The sequence below is a fragment of the Balaenoptera borealis genome (assembly GCF_965194805.1).
Source record: "Balaenoptera borealis genome assembly, chromosome: 2".
Classification (NCBI taxonomy): Eukaryota; Metazoa; Chordata; class Mammalia; order Artiodactyla; family Balaenopteridae; genus Balaenoptera; species Balaenoptera borealis.
In genome coordinates, this window is record NC_138867.1 from 92,411,627 (window position 1) to 92,429,828 (window position 18,202).

General features: G+C 34.7%; 1 protein-coding gene across 4 annotated transcripts in view; it reads left to right on the forward strand.

Annotated features, from left to right (window-relative positions):
* WDR36 (WD repeat domain 36) overlaps positions 1-18,202 on the forward strand; it is a 39,261-nt gene that overhangs the window by 13,388 nt on the left and 7,671 nt on the right. For 2 of the 4 annotated variants that reach the window (XM_082376002.1, XM_082376000.1), the window contains exons 12-18: positions 452-597; positions 5,366-5,480; positions 5,984-6,149; positions 6,943-7,051; positions 9,052-9,131; positions 15,170-15,277; positions 17,970-18,067. In XM_082376002.1, coding sequence (XP_082232128.1) covers positions 452-597; positions 5,366-5,480; positions 5,984-6,149; positions 6,943-7,051; positions 9,052-9,131; positions 15,170-15,277; positions 17,970-18,067 — 822 coding nt within the window. The remainder of the gene's footprint in view (positions 1-451; positions 598-5,365; positions 5,481-5,983; positions 6,150-6,942; positions 7,052-9,051; positions 9,132-15,169; positions 15,278-17,969; positions 18,068-18,202) is intronic. The other 2 variants (XM_082376001.1, XM_082376003.1) reach the window with 2 other exon arrangements.

The window sequence follows — 18,202 nt, forward strand, 5'->3', positions numbered from 1 at the left end:
TCAAGACCCTTGGTAATGTGACCTAGTGGCCTTGTCCTCCTCCCACCCCACTCAAGAAAATACTTCACTTACTTGCTGTGCTTAATTTGTACAAGTTACTCTTGGGCCTGTGTGTGTGTCTCAACCCCTCTCTGCTCTAGCACCCCCCCACCCCGATTAATTTCTACTTGTTTTACTTCTTTCAAGGAGCCATTTATTATTCTCCCCAGATCTCTTAGTAAACTCTTCCTGAGTGCTCTTACAAGACACCATCTTACTTTATTGTAATTTCTTCTAATCAGAATCTCTTGTTAGATTGGAAGCTCATTGCTCTCAGGAATTACCTGTTTACCATCCTGTCCCTAGTGCCTAATTACAACATAGAATATTAAATGCTTAATAAATAAAATACGTGAATGAATGAGTGAGGGAATGAAAAGCAATTTGATTTATGATTTTAATTATGTTTTAGAGGAAGCTCGTGAAAGTGACTGGGATGGTATCATTGCTTGCCATCAAGGTAAGCTATCTTGCTCAACCTGGAACTATCAAAGATCTACAATAGGTGCTTACTTTCTCAAGCCAAAAGAGCTGAAGAAAGATGACATAACTGCAACAGTAAGTGAACTTGTTTTTAAGGACATTTTCTCCTGTAAAACTGTCTTGTGGTTATCTTATTATACTCAAGTTTATTAATGATAATATTCATTGAAAGAACAAAGAACATAGTTTAACATTTTGAAATTTTTCCCTAATAGTGTTAACTTTTCCAGCTTGGAGAGAATTATTTTAAGTTAAGTTTTGCTTAATTAGATGTTGTATATTGGTTATTTTAATTTTCTGATTAATATAGGATTACTCAGGATACACTTTTGAGGGGGATTTCAGCATTTATCAATATACTTTCATACCTGAATTATGTTGAGTATATAGTACTATATTCAATGAATGTGAATCTTAAGGTTTCTTCCTTCCTTTTCTTTCTTTCAATGTAGGAGTAAGATTCAGCTAAATCTTTTTTTTTTTTTTTTTCAGCTAAATCTTTAATGAGTTAAAGATGTAGAAGTTATTTAAATCCTTCATTTCTTATATTTGTCTGATTGAGTACTGTCTAAGCCTTTTTTAAATATGGTTTTTAAATGCCACTGTTAACTTATAACTTTTTACTCCTCTATTAAAATTTTATTTTGTTTTCTTTTGATAATAATGTAAGTCTTCTGTTGGGTTCAGGTTTTAAGGTGTAAAGAAATGATGTCAAATTTGGTTTGCAGAATTGTTGCCTCTGCTTTTTCAAAAAAAGTTTTACCGATATATAATTCACATACCATAAAATTCAGTCATTTAAAGTGTACAATTTAATGGGTTTTAGTGTATTCATAGAGTTGTGCAGTTATCACCAAAATCTAATCCATCTAATTTTAGAGCATTCTAATCACCTCAGAAAGAAACCATGTACCCACTAGCAGTAAGCCCCATCCTCTCACTTTTCCCCTTCGCCATCTCCCCAACCTAGGCAACCACAACCTACTTTCTATCTATAGATTTGCCTATTCTGGCCATTTCACACAGATAGAATCATACAATATATGATCTCTGTGACTGGCTTCTTTCAGTTAGCATTTTTAAGGTTAATGTTTTTAAGGTTCATCCATGTTGTAGCATGTATCAATACTTTATTCCTTTTATTTCTGAATAATATTTCATTTTCAACTTTTGAAATTTTGTTTAGCCATTGATAGTTGATGGACATTTGTGTTGTTTCTAGTTTTTGACTATTATAAATAATGCTTCTGTGGACATCAGTGCACAAGTTTTTGTGTGGACATATGTTTTTGTTTCTCTGTATTTATATCTAGGAGTGGAATTGTTAGGTCGTAATGTAACTCTAACGTTTTTGAGGAACTGCCAACCTGTTTTCCAGAGTGGCTGCACAAGTTTATATTCCCACCAGCAATGTATAAGGGTTCCAATTTCTGTATGTTCTAGCCAACACTTGTGCTTATCTGTTCTTTTGATTATTGCTGTCCTAGTGTGTATGAAGTAGTATATCACTGTGGTTTCTGATTTGCATTTCCCCAATGACTTAACAATGTTGAGCATCTTTTCATGTGTTTATTGGCCATTTCTACGTCTTTGGAGAAATGTCTATTCAAATTCTTTGCCATTGTTTAATGGGGTTATTTATCTTTTTCCTCTTGAGTTGAAATAGCTCTTTATATATTCTGGATACAGGTCCCTTCTCACATATGTCATTTGCAAATATTTTCTCCCATTCTGTGGGTTGTCATTTCCTTTTCATGTTGGTGTCATTTCAGCGTAAAGGGTTTTAATTTTGAAGTCCAACCTTTTTTTTTTTTTTTTTGCTTGTGGTTTTTTGAAAAATATTGCCTAACTCAAGGCCATGAAAAATTTACTCATGTGATTACATCTGAGAGTTTCATAATGTTAGCTCTTAAATTTAGATATGTAATCCTTTTTGAGTTAATTTTTGTGTATCATGTCGTGTAGGCATCCAAGTTCATCATTTGCCCAAAACACTGTTCTTTCCCCATTGAATGGCCTGGGTACCCTTGCCAAAAATTGTTTGACATGAATGTGAGGGTTTTTTTCTGGATTCTCAGTTTTCTTTAATTGTTCTATATGTCTATTTTTATGCCAGTACCACACTGTCTTGATTATGGTACCTTTCTAGTAAGTTTTTTAAAATCAGGATGATTGAATCTTCCAAGTTCTTTTTTCAAGATTGCTTTCGCTATTCTGGTCTATTGCATTTCCATATGAATTTTAGGATCAGCTTGTCAATTTTTGCAAAGAAGGCAGTTAGGATTTAGATAGGGATCTTGTTGATTCCACACCTCAGTTTGAGGAGTGTTAACCATCGTAATATTACTTCTGATCCATAAACATGGGATGTCTTTCCATTTAATTAGATTTTTAATTTCTTTTAGCAGTGTTTTGTAGTTGTCAGTATACAAACCTCATATTTCTTTGGGTAATTTTTCCTAGAATTGTATTCTTTTCAATACTGTTATAAATAGAATTCTTTCCTTAATTTCATTTCAGATTGTTCACTGCTAATGTATGGAAATATAATTGATTTTTGCACATTGATCTTGTATCTTACAACCTTGCTGAACTTATCTATTAGCTCTATTAGTTTGTTAGATGCCTCTGCTTTTGAAAATGCATATTTAAAGTATAACCACATTTGATCCTATTTTGTACAAATTTTTTTTGTCAGTATGTATGCTCTGTTCTCCATAGTATAAAAATCCACTCTTAAGCTTTTATCTCTAAGCCATAGAGAGTCTAAAACTTCTTAAGTTTACCTGCAAAGTTTTGAGTAGCTATTGTAATAGTAGTGGTAATAATAATTACAGCTAACATTTTTTGTGTGCTTACTTTGTTCTAGGCTCTCTGCCTAGCACATATCAATATTATTTTATATTATTTTCACAACAGTCCGATGATATGGAGTATTGTTAGCCTCTTTTTATAGGCAATAAAACTGAGGCTGAGGCTTACTATAATGAGTAATATGCCTGAGATCAGTAAAACTAGTAAATGGAAGAGCTGGGATTTGAACCTAGGACCACTCCTTCTAGAACCTATGTTCTTAACTCATAGCCTATAATGATCACTCGTAGAACATTGTGTGTGTGTGTGTGTGTGTGTGTGTGTGTGTGTGTATACACACATACATGCACACAATGATACTTATCTGGTGCTGGGTTGGAGTCAGCTATCTGGAACAAAGCCAGTAGTCAATAAGTAGTAAACCAGTAAGTATTTATCAGAGAACCCATGTACTAGGGTACAGTTTGTCAATCAAAGGTAACCTTCTTAGCTTATTCATTTTTGCTTTGCTTGTGCTGTCTTCAACAATAGGTTAGAATGAATAAATAAATAAATAAATAAAAGGAGACTTCCAGAAGCAGTCCCATTAACAACAATAAATCCTATTAAAATAAATGCAAGTTCCAGAAAGTACAGCAGTCCCCCCTTATCCATGGTTTCACTTTCCATGGTTTCAGTTATCTGCAGTCAACTTTGATCTGAAAATATTAAATAGAAAATTCCAGAAATACACAATTTATAAGTTTTAAATTGCATGCCATCTGAGTAGCACTGTCCCCCTCTGTCATGAATCATCTTTTTATCTAATGTGTCCATGCTCTATACACTACCTGCCCATTAGTACAGGAAAAAACGTAGTATATATAGGGTTTGGTGCTATCCACTGTTTCAGGCATCCACTGGGGGTCTTGGAACATATTCCCTGCAGATAAGGGGGACTACTGTATAGCAGGGCCATCAGGGGCCATTACTTGTAGGTTATAGCCTAGTATCTTTACTAGTTCCTGAGAGCATAAATATATAATATAGCATAAACATTTATGAGTTGTTCAAAATAGGTAAAATTATGTTAGTGTTCTATTTGGGAAGATAGAATGCTTTATAAAGTTAGTCCATAATTTCCTGTCTAAAACTTTTTTTAACTAATAAGCTATAATTGTCTAGAAAAATATAGATGTAAGTGGAGCATACTTCTGTGGATGCTGTGTAAATATATCTTGACTCAGTGGTGTATCATTCTTATGCTGCTTTGCACAGTTAAATATCCTCTGTTGAATATTTTCTTTTAGGTCTTAGAAGTCATCTGTTTCTTTAGGCATAAATTCAACAGTCTTTTGAATTAACTCTTGGGTGGGTGACATCTGACTGATGCACAGTGGCAATGAAGCATTTCTCTGGGCATGACCCACCACATAGCCAGTCTCATGTTTTTAACAAAAAAAAAGACATCTTTTTAATATAATATTGCTACTTTAAGTATTAAAATATGAGTTTATTTTACAGAAACTGCTTATAAAGTAAATGTTTTCCATGCAGTATCTCATGTATTTCCTTCCTAATATGTTATAATTAAAATATTTTGGGCTTTTTCATTGGACGTCCCAACTGATATGGTTTCAGTTTTATATCCACTATAAAACCAATTACAAAAGTAAGGTAATGAGAAATTAGGCAATGGAATGCTTTGACTTTAGTACTGTTGTGAATAAATTAAAAATTGAAGACCAGTTGATATACCATTCTCCTGAGTAAATTTCAATTGAGTTAACTTTGGTTATGTTTTGCTGTCTTGGAAGTATGGATTTCTCCATACTTCTTAGAGAATGGAGATAGAATCAAACAGATATTTCTAATACACCCAAATATAATTACATTATGTTTAAGAAAATTAACGAAGCAATTCATTTATCATTCTTTTTTTAAAAATGAGATAATTAGTAGATTAAAAAAAATACTTTGGAAACCATAAAGTACAATAAAAATGTTAGCTATTTTCTGTGTCATTTGTGTTAATTTTTTTCCCCTTAAGGCAGTGGATATAACTTCTTGTGGAAACTTTGCTGTGATTGGTCTCTCATCAGGAACTGTAGATGTATATAACATGCAGTCGGGTATACACCGAGGAAGTTTTGGCAAGGATCAAGGTATTGAATTTTTTTTTCTTTTTCTTATTTTTTAAAAAAGTAATATAGATAAAGGCTAATAACTGTCGCTGGCATTTATTAAATTCTTGAGTGCCAGTCATTTTGCTAAAGTTGTATATGGGTTATCATCAGCTGTCTGTGGCAGATACTGCCATTATATCTATTTGAAACACCATGTTGAAATAAAGAGAATGAAGTCATAGTTGTATTAGGGGAAAGTGGATATTATAGAAATTAAAGGTTCTTTCTTTTCTTCTCCTTGCATTAAGCAGAAAATCTTAACTATTTTTTGAAACCTTCATGGCATCAACCTGATGGATTTTGTTATCACTCAAGTGGTATAATAATCTCTCTGTTCCCTAAAATGCATATTAATTTAAAGATTTTAGGGGCATTAAATAGTGGGAACTTAGATATTTAAATAAAGGAATCACTCTTTGTGTAGTGTTCAGAGAGTCAGTTGCAATTCTTATTTCTTTTTTCTTTTAACATATGCTTTAAAGCCCATAAAGGATCTGTTAGAGGTGTTGCAGTGGATGGATTAAACCAGTTGACAATTACAACTGGTAGTGAAGGAGTACTCAAGTTCTGGAACTTTAAAAACAAAGTTTTAATTCATTCTGTGAGCCTTGATTCATCTCCAAATATGATGCTGCTACATAGAGACAGGTAAAGTTTTTCTTTTAATGATAATGGACTTTCTTCTTGATGTTTTTAGTTCTTAATTTAAGTACAGTAGACCTTTGAACAACACAGGTTTGAACTGTGCAGGTGCACTTACACACCACTTTCTTTCACTAAATACTCACTGTAGCACTACATGATCCACGGTTGGTTGAGTCCACAGATGTAGAACCATGGACATGGAGGGCCAACTGTAAAGTTAATATCATCTTTTTTTAAAAAATTTATTTTTGGCTGCATTGGGTCTTCGTTGCTGCACACAGGCTTTTTCTAGTTGTGGCGAGCTGGGGCTACTCTTCGTTGCAGTGCGTGGGCTTCTCATTGCGGTGGCTTCTTTTGTTGCGGAACATGGGCTCTAGACACGTGGGCATCAGTAGTTGTGGCTTGCGGGCTCTAGAGTGCAGGCTCAGTAGTTGTGGTGCACGGGCTTAGTTGCTCCGTGGCATGTGGGATCTTTCCAGACCAGGGATCGAACCCATGTCCCCTGCATTGGCAGGCGGATTCATAACTACTGTGCCACCAGGGAAGTCCCCCAGCTGTAAAGTTATATGCAGATTTTTGTCTGCAGAGGGGTGGCACCCTAACCCTCATGTAAAGTGGTCAACTATAGGTAATTTTACCAAGTGGGAAAAACCAGACTTTTCATAGAAAAGAACAGCATTTTGCTTAATTTCCCCCAAAGGTATACTTGATTAACAAAATTTAAATGACTGTGAGATTTTAGTTCAAGGGTGTTTTTTTTGTTTGTTCATTAAAACTGTTGCATTTATCTTGCTAGTGGCATTCTGGGACTCGCCTTGGACGACTTCTCCATTAGTGTTTTCGACATAGAAACTAGGAAGATTGTCAGAGAGTTTTCTGGACACCAAGGCCAAATAAATGACATGGTAAAACAAACTTTATATGTTTAAATAAAACTTGATTCATTTCTATTTCTGTTTAGGTTTAAAAAGTTCAAATAATTGAAACTTATCTTTTAATAGCATTAAACTCATCATATGAGGAGATGTTCAAAATAAATAATTAGGAGACTAATTTTCAAAAAAGAGATTTTTAAGGAAAATTTAGAATTAAAAGAAGTTTAATATTTCTCAGGAAGTTAATGCCATTAAAGTATAAATCCCAGAGTTCATTTTTTTCTTTTTAAACAAGGCCAGAATATACTTTGGAGAGTGAATCATTGAAACATAAGTGTATCATTTTTGACTTAATATTAAACTAAGCTGAGAGAACTCATTTCTGTTTTTCTACATTCATAATGAATTAATAGGAGACCTGGAATATCTGATTCTTGGTTCATTCTAGTTTAGTGTTATTTCTACAGTTTATATATCTTAATTTCAAAAGAGTTTAATTAATAAAAATGTGTTTTAGCTTACTGTTATGTTCTTATAGTGAGAAATATGGTAATAAGTACTATAGTTTAAAAAGTGTAAGTTGAAGACTTTGCATCAATTGCAGATACCTTTATTTACTTGAAACAGAAAAAATAAAATAAAATCCTACTTAGTGACACTCCCAACAGCTACTTTTACTTATCAGTTCTCACACCAAAAATCTGAATTTGCAGTGTTTACCCCCATTTCCTTAAAAATCAGGGGTGGGGGGGTTAATGGTCAGGAAATTGTGTTATTCTGCAGATAAGAGATTGGCAGAACTGCCCATCAGCAGAATTTGTTGTGACAGCATCTATAGAAATGGGGGTGGGAGTGGAGTAATTTTGATGAAATTGCATTTTTGAAAACATCTGTCAATGCCATCTTGCTCTTCCTATTTCTTTCCTTTTCAAACTTTACTTTCGAGTTATACGTCTGGAGTTTCCCCTAGTCACTAATAAATTACTCCTGTTCCATTAAATCTGTGAGCATTTATAACATGACTTCACCTATCAAAGTCATTTTCCCATACTTTATTATCTGCACTATCCTTCTGTAAATTGAGTTCTCTGCACCTTAAGGTTTGAGTTTCCACAGTATCATCGTAGCCCCATGACCAAGTTGGAGTTCACTTATCCCACTATTATTTGCTAATATGGATGGTCATAATCCCTGTGGTGTGTTTACACTCCTGGATGAACAATCTACTACCATTATAAACCTTAAAGTTTTTCCTTTTGGGTCTTCTTTTACATTTGACTTGGTTTAAAGTTCATGTGCTGCAGGCAGAGAGCTATTATTTTTCTATTTTTATCTACAGAGAAGATACAACTTCTTCATGGTGGCATAAGTAGTTTATTATTTAAATTTATTTTGAAAATCTGATTATTGTGGTTTTAATTTATACTTTGGAAATAAAACATCATTAAGGAAGAAAAGACTTTTAACTGAATCTATAAGTACAAGCAGAAGGACTTCTTTAGTAACTTCACTATATTAAGAGAATTTGCATTCTTCAAAATCATCCTTAGAAAGCCATTCTAATATATAGATGCTTTTCAAGGAAATGTAGCTTTTGTTGCTTTCACAGATACTTTATAATTGAAATTAGGCTCACAAAATATTTCTAATAGAATGTTCTCAGAACAGCAGTTTTATGTTAAAAACAATTAGTAGTCATACAGTTTGTTAACTGTCTATGAATATAGGAGATTATGGAGTAGAAATTGAAAATTGGGTGAAACTATTCATTTTTAAAACTTTTTATAATTCATGTAAAAGCTTAGTCCTTAGCTGTATCCAAATCAGTGGTATATAAGATGGTATTTTATGTAATAAGATGTAAATTTTATACTTCAAACATTTTTTAATGAAACATGCATTATCTTTTCATTTCTTGTATTCTTTAAGCTGTTAAATATACAGATACAAACATACATACAGAAATACATACATATACACACACATATATATTTATGTATGCATTCTTTTTTTTTTTTTTTAATTTAAAGGCTTTCAGTCCTGATGGTCGTTGGTTAATAAGTGCTTCAATGGATTGCTCTATTAGAACTTGGGACCTTCCATCTGGGTGGTGAGTTTTTAAATCTCTAACCTTATCAGAGGTTTTCTCAGTTGTTGTCATTACATGTGACTTTTACCTGTTGTTAATGGATTATGTACTTTTTGAATGTGAATATATCTGGGGATTTTTCTAACCTGACTATATTTTATCCTTGGAGTGTTTTTGATCTCAAACAGCAGAGATTAGTGCCATAAAAGATAATAGGAAAATCCAATCTCTTAGGTTCTCTATTCCTGCAAAATTGAGATAAAGAAGTGAGTTGCATAAACCTTAAGAAAGCACATTTGGCCTTTTTGATACTCCAAAGTAGAGATCATACTTCAGGACGACAAACTTCTGTTTTGAGTATTTTTTTGTTTTTGTTGTTGTTGTTGATATTGAATTTAGTTAAGAGATCAGAACACTTTGCTTTGTGTGTATTATATATTTTCTGTCTTGAATGTAATTCTTGAAAAAAGACATTTAGATACCTTAAGGTAATGAAAATGTGTGTCTTAAGATTTGGGTAAAACCCAGCAGTGTTCAGAAATCTGCCATAGATTGAAACTTGCCACTAAAACAGCACTTGAAGAAAAAACATTAATTCTGTTCAGTAATTTGAGAGAGTACTTTGTTGTTAAAAATTATGTAGGAATAGATACAATTTGAAATCATATCACTTAACATAGAATTGCTTAGATTGAGTTTGAAAGGCGTGATGGGAAAAGGAACATACCATAAGGAAAGAGATACGTGAGAAAGATGAGAAGGAAGCTAGTACTTTTCCATCTTTCGAAATATTCCTAAACTAAGTTTTGTCCAATTCTACTCTTCTTCTTTCTCAGGAATTAGATAAGCTCATACCTGAAAGCAATTTGACCTTTAGAAAGGAAAAACCCTGATGTACCTACTTCCCTTTAAGTTTGATATAGGAATGAGGCAGAGCTGTCTATACAGCATACATACTGGATTTGGAAATACGCACAGCAAGAGTGTCACTAATGGGTCCAACTCTAATAACTAGGGAGTTTGGTCCACAGGTGTGTCTCTTTTGTACTTAAAATAGAGTAAAGCAAAATATAATTAGTTGACTGTGTCCTTCAGCTTCAAAATGTTCACCTCAAGTTGGTACTTTCTTAATTAAAAAAAAAAAAAAACACAACTTTTTTCTAAAGGTACCATTAGAAATATTGATTAGTCTTTTGCTTCTTGGACTTTTGCTTCTATCTAAAAGTGAACATTATAAGTTGAATTACTTTACAGTAGGAAAGTTGTACAGAAAATAGAGTTGACACAATGCCCTTTTCGTTTTCCTTTTTAGTAGTTTAAGTTCACGTTAGATGGGAGAGACAGGTTAATGTTCAGTAGTACTACATTGGCAAAATATTTTTTAAAGTGGTAAGGTTTTTTGGGAATGGAAGAATTAGGATCTGAAAGTAGCGTTCAAAGCCACCAGTCTTTGACTCAGCATTAGCCTTTTTTGCTGAATTTCTTATTTTAGTAAAAAGATGAACAGATTTAAATCTATAGATTTTCAACTCTGGTATCTTATTTTTCGGTGAACACAGGCGATTTTAAGTGAATACAGAGGCATTAAGCTGGGAGAAACACCAGAGCAAGAAGTGAGTCACATAGGGATTGTTAAAAGAAAATATACTGATTGGACCAAAGTATATTTTTAATAAAGAAAAAACTACTTTTTTGGTTAAGATTTGAAGTGGAGCAAATGAGAAAGGTTGAAAAGCAGTATCATACAACTGCTGCTGCGTAACTGCAGCCAAGCTAACATTTACCATGAGCTGCTAGGCACTTTATATGCTTTTATTTTTCATCTTTCCTCATATCCTATTAGGTATAGGTACTGTTTTTTAGTCCTCTTTTACAAATGAGGAAATGGAGGCTCAGAGAGAAGTTAAGTGATTTGCCCAAGGCGACATAGTTTGTTAATGAGATTTTGCTGTAATAAGCATAGGGGAAAGACATTCCCCAAAAGTTGTGATATCAGCCTTGCTTGGGTTGTGTCATATGTTCTAAGGATGATTTGGTTTTCTTATGTAGAAGATAATAAGGAAGGAAGGATCAGTATTTCATCATACAACCATAGGTAACTGTTGGGTTTTTTTGTTTTTGTTTTAATATTTATTTTTTTATTTTGGCTGTGCTGGGTCATAGTTGCGGCACAAGGGATCTTCACTGAGGCATGTGGACTTTTTAGTTGCGGCATGCGGACTCTTAGTTGCAGCATGCATGCAGGATCTAGTTCCCCAACCAGGGATCGAACCCAGGCCCCCTGCATTGGGAGCGCAGTGTCTTACCCACTGGACCACCAGGGAAGTCCTCTGTTGGGTTTTTTGATTTCCCCCATTTTTTTTAAACATAATTAGTATGGCAACCTTTGGAGAGTCCTAGTTTTTTCTTCAGTAAGCAGTTTTATCATTTACATAACATGTTAAATATGTAGAGAATGAATATACTCATTGCAAAGGCTAAAAAGTGATACGTATGAGTAAACCTTTGGTGTGTGTGGTAACATACAGATGTATCCATCAGGAATTGTGCCTATCTAAAACAAATTGCAGGGACTTCCTTGGTGGCGCAGTGATTAAGAGTCCACCTGCCAATGCAGGGGACACGGGTTTGAGCCCTGGTCCAGGAAGATCCCACATGCCGCGGAGCAGCTAAGCACATGCACCACAACTGCTGAGCCTGTGCTGTGGAGCCCGCGAGCCACAACTACTGGCTCACGCCCCACAGCTACTGAAGCCCGTGTGCCTAGAGCCCATGCTCCACAACAGGAGAAGCCACAGCAATGAGAAGCCTGCGCACCGCAACTAGAGAAAGCCTGCATGCAGCAACGAAGACCCAATGCAGCCAAAAAAATAAATTATTAAAGCAAATTGCATAGGTACTGAACTGTTTCCTGTAAAGTTTTTTTTGTTTGTTTAAGTGCTGAAAATTATCTTGTGTTTGTAGGATTCTCAGAGAAGCAGAGTCGAAATTTTTTTTTAATTTCTTTTTTTTTTAAATTTTATTTCTTTTTTTATTATTTTATTTTGATAAAATACTGCTTTAGCACAGGCTCAGCAGTTGTGGTGCATGGGCTTAGTTGCTCCATGGCATGTGGGATCTTCCCGGACCAGGGATTGAAACCCGTGTCCCCTGCATTGGCAGGCAGATTGTTAACCACTGCACTACCAGGGAAGTCCCCAGAGTTGAAATTTTTTATCCCTGAACTTATCTCTCATCCCCTACCACTACCACCTGTAATTTCTGGTTGCTTTTAATCTCCTAGAAGTTTAGGTTGAACTCTTTTGGGGGTGAGGAAAATATAAAATTAAATAGTTTTAATAGAATTTTGCATTTTTTTTCTGTCTCATCCCCCTGACCTTGCTTTCTGAGGAGCATTACATGAGAATAATTGCAGTAGAACATTGTTTTGCATTTCTCACTGAGGCAAAACTATCCCTTTATTCTATTCATTAAAGTTTCCTTTGTAAGGTGATTCCATCACTTTGGAGATTGAACATCTAGACAGTCTCTGCATTTGTTTAGAATATAATCAGAAGTGGGTTAATGTTACCTGTTTATGAGGAGCTCTGTACTTGAAAATCTGATCCCTTAAAATGGGAATTTTTTTTCAGTTTTTCTCTCAAAAAACATAATTTACCTGAGACTTTCCATTTTGTAGGATTAGCAGGAGACTATATGGTAGTTAGGCCTGGGATTAAGCCTGTAGACTTAAGCTTTATGAACTAATTTGGCCATGTAAAATATACTCTGTATGTGGAAACCACCTTCCTCAATTTGATGCTTTTACATAATGGAAGGCCAGCCTACCCACACACAACAGCTGTGGAAGTCACACTGCACAATGAATTTGCCAAAGCAATTATAGTATCAAGTAAAATAAATTTGCTCAAGCAGTAGATTTCTCTTTTTAACAGATAGATTCTGAACATGTTAGGGAGTTTCACCCCTCACACACTTACACTTGTAGTGAACAAATATTAAGACAAAGAAGAAATGGTAAGATCTGAAATTGCTGAGTTTACGTTTAATCATCAGTATACGTGGAGATAAAGTTTCTGCTCTGGGTTGTTTGCATTAAATGAATTAACAAATAATTTTACAGTCTCTGGTATATAATAAGTGTTTAGCAACTTATTATAGTTTTAGCAATAAGTTTAGCAATATAGTTTAGCAACTATCCTTCTCCCCAATTCCTTTGATCCCCCAGAGCAGCTGTTCTTGTGAGTTTCCAAAGAAGGGTTGAGCAGAAATCAGATTATTACTCACCTTTTTCCCCATAAGTGAAAATTAAACATCAGTCATTGTCCTGAGCACACTTTGGTTTGTAGTGCTCCTAATTTTAGTCTTGTCCTACTACCTTGCATCCATTAGTTAAGGTTCACATTGTTAATCACTCTGTGATGAACACATTGAGAGAGATTTTATCATGGATAAGTCATTTAATGCTTCCATTGGAAAGTCTTCATTTTGAGCTGCTCAGAGTGTGCTTCATGAATCACCAGTGTAGGCTTCTTTTGGGTGTGTGTGCTATCAAACTGTTGGACCTTTAGTTTCAGTAATGGTTTTTACTGAGCTTATAGTGATTAAGTGTGCAGACTGCTTGGTGACAGATATGGCTCAGTTACTTTCTACCTTGAGCAAGTTTTTAAATCTTACTGGGCCTCATTTTTCTAATGTGTGTAGTTAGGATGGATCTGCCTCATAGGGTTGTGAGGATTAAATTAATAGGCACAAGTGCTCAGGATACTTCCTAGCATGGAGCACTAAAAAAAGTGTTAACTCCTGTCATTTGCTTTCTTGAAATAATTTGGTTTATTTAATGTACATTCTGAGCTTCAGTCATCTTGCCATGCCTTCTCATGGATATTGTATTGGCTTCAGTGAACAAAGTAGTTTTTAAAACAGCCCTGATTAAAACCAGTATACTCCTCTTAAAGTATACAAGGTATTCACACTCTTAGCCAGCCTAAGAAGCCTCTTCTGCAGGATGCCAATGTGTTAGGGCTTTCTTTTGCTTCTTAAATTCACCTCGTTAAACTTCCTGCTTCCACCATCCTAGTTCAAATCTTCACTGCTTGTTAGATGACTACTACCATAATCTCACTGTTCTTTCTGTTCAGATATATTCTACATTCTGCTAGCAGATTTTCTTATGAAAGTGAAGATTACAGCACTATCTGCTCAAAAGCCTGTCGTGACTTTCCATTTATTAAAAGACAAAAACAAACTCAGATGTTTGGTATTCAAAACCAAACTGCACTCCTCGCTAGACAGTGTTTTCCCTCACCTTGCCCTCCCCATTTCCCTCACCCAGAAGATGCTTTCTTTACCATCAACATCCATTGAATTCCTGTCCATTTGTAAGGCTTATCTCACACACTGTTTTCTGAGAAGCCTATTCTGAGTCGTCTTCTTGAGTGTGATTGCTCCCTTTTCCTCCCCAATTTCAACCCCTGCTCACAGCTATTTGAAGCTGTGAGACTAGTTTCCATAAGCTGCTTTATGGTTATGCTGTATAGACTGAATTTTCATGTTTCATGTATAGCATGGTTACCTATTTGAAAAACAGAATTGCTCAAATTTTTTTTCCACTACCATTCTCTTATTATTTATAATGATTTTATTACTTTCTTCTATTGCCTATACCTTTTATTATTTTCATTGAAATAACAAATACAGGAGAGTACTGATAATCTATTTTAAATGTGTGATATCTTTAGAATTGTTTCCAAGTCTACCAAAATGGCATTCCAGAAAAACAGCATTTCCTCCTGTATTCTCCCTGTTGTTGAAACTCTTTCTCCAGTTAATTGGTCTATTTAGTGCTCTGCTCTGGGTCTTTCTCATTAAGGAGATTATTTTCACGTAGTAACTTAGTTAACAAAGCTCTTTGTTAGTGATGACTTTCTGGTGTTGGTGATTTAAAAAAGAAAATTTCTGCATCTCTTACCCTTTGTTCTTTTAGCAAAAATGTATTTTGTGAATTATATCCTTTTTGGTAGAGTTCAAATATTTTAACATCTTGATTCTTTCTATAGCCTTATAGACAGCTTTTTGTTGGACTCAGCTCCTCTTAATGTTACTATGTCCCCTACTGGAGACTTTCTGGCCACTTCCCATGTGGACCACCTTGGAATTTATCTATGGTAAGTTCTTGTATACAGTTCTCTTTGGGGTAAGAAGGAAAAGGAAGATGATATTGTCAGACAATCATAGTTGCTAACATTGCCCTTTAGGTTTTTTTTTTAACTTATAAAATGGAAGTGTCACAAAGTTCACCATAAGTCTATGACTAAGTCAACATCTGCTTGATAATTTAGATAGCTTTGCTCAAGTGTGTATTCTAAACTACATGATTGATTTTTATCTGTTATCCTATTTGGCTTTTATTTGCGGAAAAGATAAGTGAGTTTAAAAATCTTACAAGAGGGCTATCCCCAGCCAGGCTGGTCTTCCTGCCACTGCCTCAATACCCCTTGATGACCTTGGCTAGTCACTTCTCAACTTCAGACTCCTTTATCTATAAAATAAGGCATAAATGTGGGCAAAATACTTTCTAAGATTCATTTTAGTTGCGTAACTTTTCATAGCCATGTACAGATCTTTATGGTGGTCTTCTAATGGTGATGAACATATAAGAGTTCAAAATAAATGATCCATTATCTGGGTCTAGAAAATTTTTGTTTGTTTTCTGAGTTTAGATGCCTAATTCTTTTAACTCTTATTATTGAGGAAAAGGAAAAAATGAATTCCTTTTCTAATTACAAGATTTTCTAATTGGCTTTTTAGGATATGAAAGTAAATCCACTATATAATAGAAATAGATTCTGGCCATCTTAATAAGCAAAATGGAGTATCTCCTGGAATCTTTGAGGCTTGAACAATCAAGACAAGAGAAGAATGGTAGCTGTGGTACCTCAGCAACAAGAGCATATAGTACAGCTATTAACTCAGAATCTGATATTTCCAATTTTTATTTTCCATTCCAGATTCGTTATGTTTAGGAAACAGAATCTGATTAGCCCACTTTGGGACAGGTATCCACATCTTGATTAGTCATCCAAGGCCATGGTGCAGGGTCAGGTAGCACTTAGAGGACCATTCTAGAAAGGGGAAATCCATGACTGTTCAGCAGCCCCCCAAGAACCTGATCAGCATATTCACTCTCTGACTTAATTCTCTCAGTCCATCTTTACTTCATTTATAATTTCCTTATATGAAGGTTGCCATTTGTCAAAGCAATATAAATATATGGATGTTATGTTACCTTATAAAAGTATTATCCATTACTGATCTCTCAAATAAATATTGGGTTGGCCAAAAAGTGCCTTCAGTTTTTAAGTAAAAATAAAAGACACATTTTTCATTTTTTACCAAGAACTTTATTGAACAATGTATTCACCTTTTTGTTCCACTACCTTCTGCCATTTTTCAGGCAACTTCCTAATTCCACCTTCCCAAAGCTTTTTGTCTTTTTGAGCAAAGAACTGTTCCAGGTACCTTTTCAGTCTTTCAAGGAATTGAAATTTTTTCCATTAAGAGAATTTTGTAAAGGCCGAAATAAATGGAAATCCGAAGGTGCATTGTCTGGTGAATACGGCAGATGAATCAGAACTTCTCAGCCAAGCTGTAACAGTTTTTGCTGGTCATCAAAGAAACAAATGCGGTCTTGCGTTATCCTGATGGAAGGTTATATGTTTTCTGTTGACTAATTCTGGATGCTTTTCGTCGAGTGCTGCTTTCAGTTGGTCTAACTGGGAGCAGTACTTGTTGGAATTAATTGTTTGGTTTTCTGGAAGGAGCTCATAATAGAGGACTCCCTTCCATTCCCACCATATATACAACATCACCTTTGGATGAAGACCGGCCTTTGGTGTGGTTGTTGGTGGTTCATTTCGCTTGCCCCACGATCTCTTCCATTCCATATTATTGTACAGTTCCACTTTTCATCGCCCGTCACAATTTGTTTTAAAAACGGAACGTTTTCATTATGTTTAAGTAGAGAATCGCATGTGGAAATACAATCAAGGTTTTTTTCGCTTAACTTACATGGAACAGAAACATCAAAGCGATTAACATAACCAAGCTGGTGCAAATGATTTTCAACACTTGATTTGGACATTTTGAGTGTGTTGGCTATCTCCTGCCTAGTATAACATTAATTGTCCTCACTTAATGTCTCTATTTGATCGCTATCAACTTCAACTGGTCTACCTGACAGTGGGGCATCGTCCAGCAAGAAATCTCCAGCACAGAACTTCACAAACCACTTTTGACACATTCTATCAGTCAAGGCACCTTCTCCATACACTGCACAAATCTTTTTTTGCATTTGGTTGCACTTTTACCTTTCTTGAAATAATAAAGCATAATATACCAAAAATGTTGCTTTTTTTCTTCCATTTTCAATATTAAAATGGCTACACAAAAATTCACCAATTTTGATATGTCTTTTTTTAAATGCACACTGATATGACAGCTGTCACATACAATCTAACAAAATTGTTTCGAATGAAGTTGAAGACAACTAAGTGCTACTAGAGCCATCTTAGGGGAAAAAACGAACGAACCTTTTGGCCAACCCAATAGTTTTTTGTGCTACATTAGAAATAAAGACTCCATTAATAATGTGTATGCACACCTTTCTTGTGATGACATCTGTGATATGAATCAGCATTTTCAAATTAATGCTATCTATTTTTGAGATCTTTTTTTAACTTACAAGTGATCAGAATTTATAGCCAAATTCAAGATTGTGGAGATTATTACCAGTAATTGACGTTTCCCTGAACATATTTTTATAAGTTTTACAATATTGCTTATGTTTTTGTTTCTCAGGTCCAATATTTCCCTGTATTCAGTTGTTTCATTAAGGCCACTTCCCACAGATTATGTTCCTTCAGTAGTGATGCTTCCTGGTACTTGTCAAACCCAAGGTAATCACAAAATAGTAAAGTAGTTTTTGAAGTGTAATATAATAAACCTAACGTGCAGGATATTGCTACTGAAGGCAAAATTTAATGCATTCAATCAAAGTATTTTTTAGCTTATATGAAATATTTTGAATGACT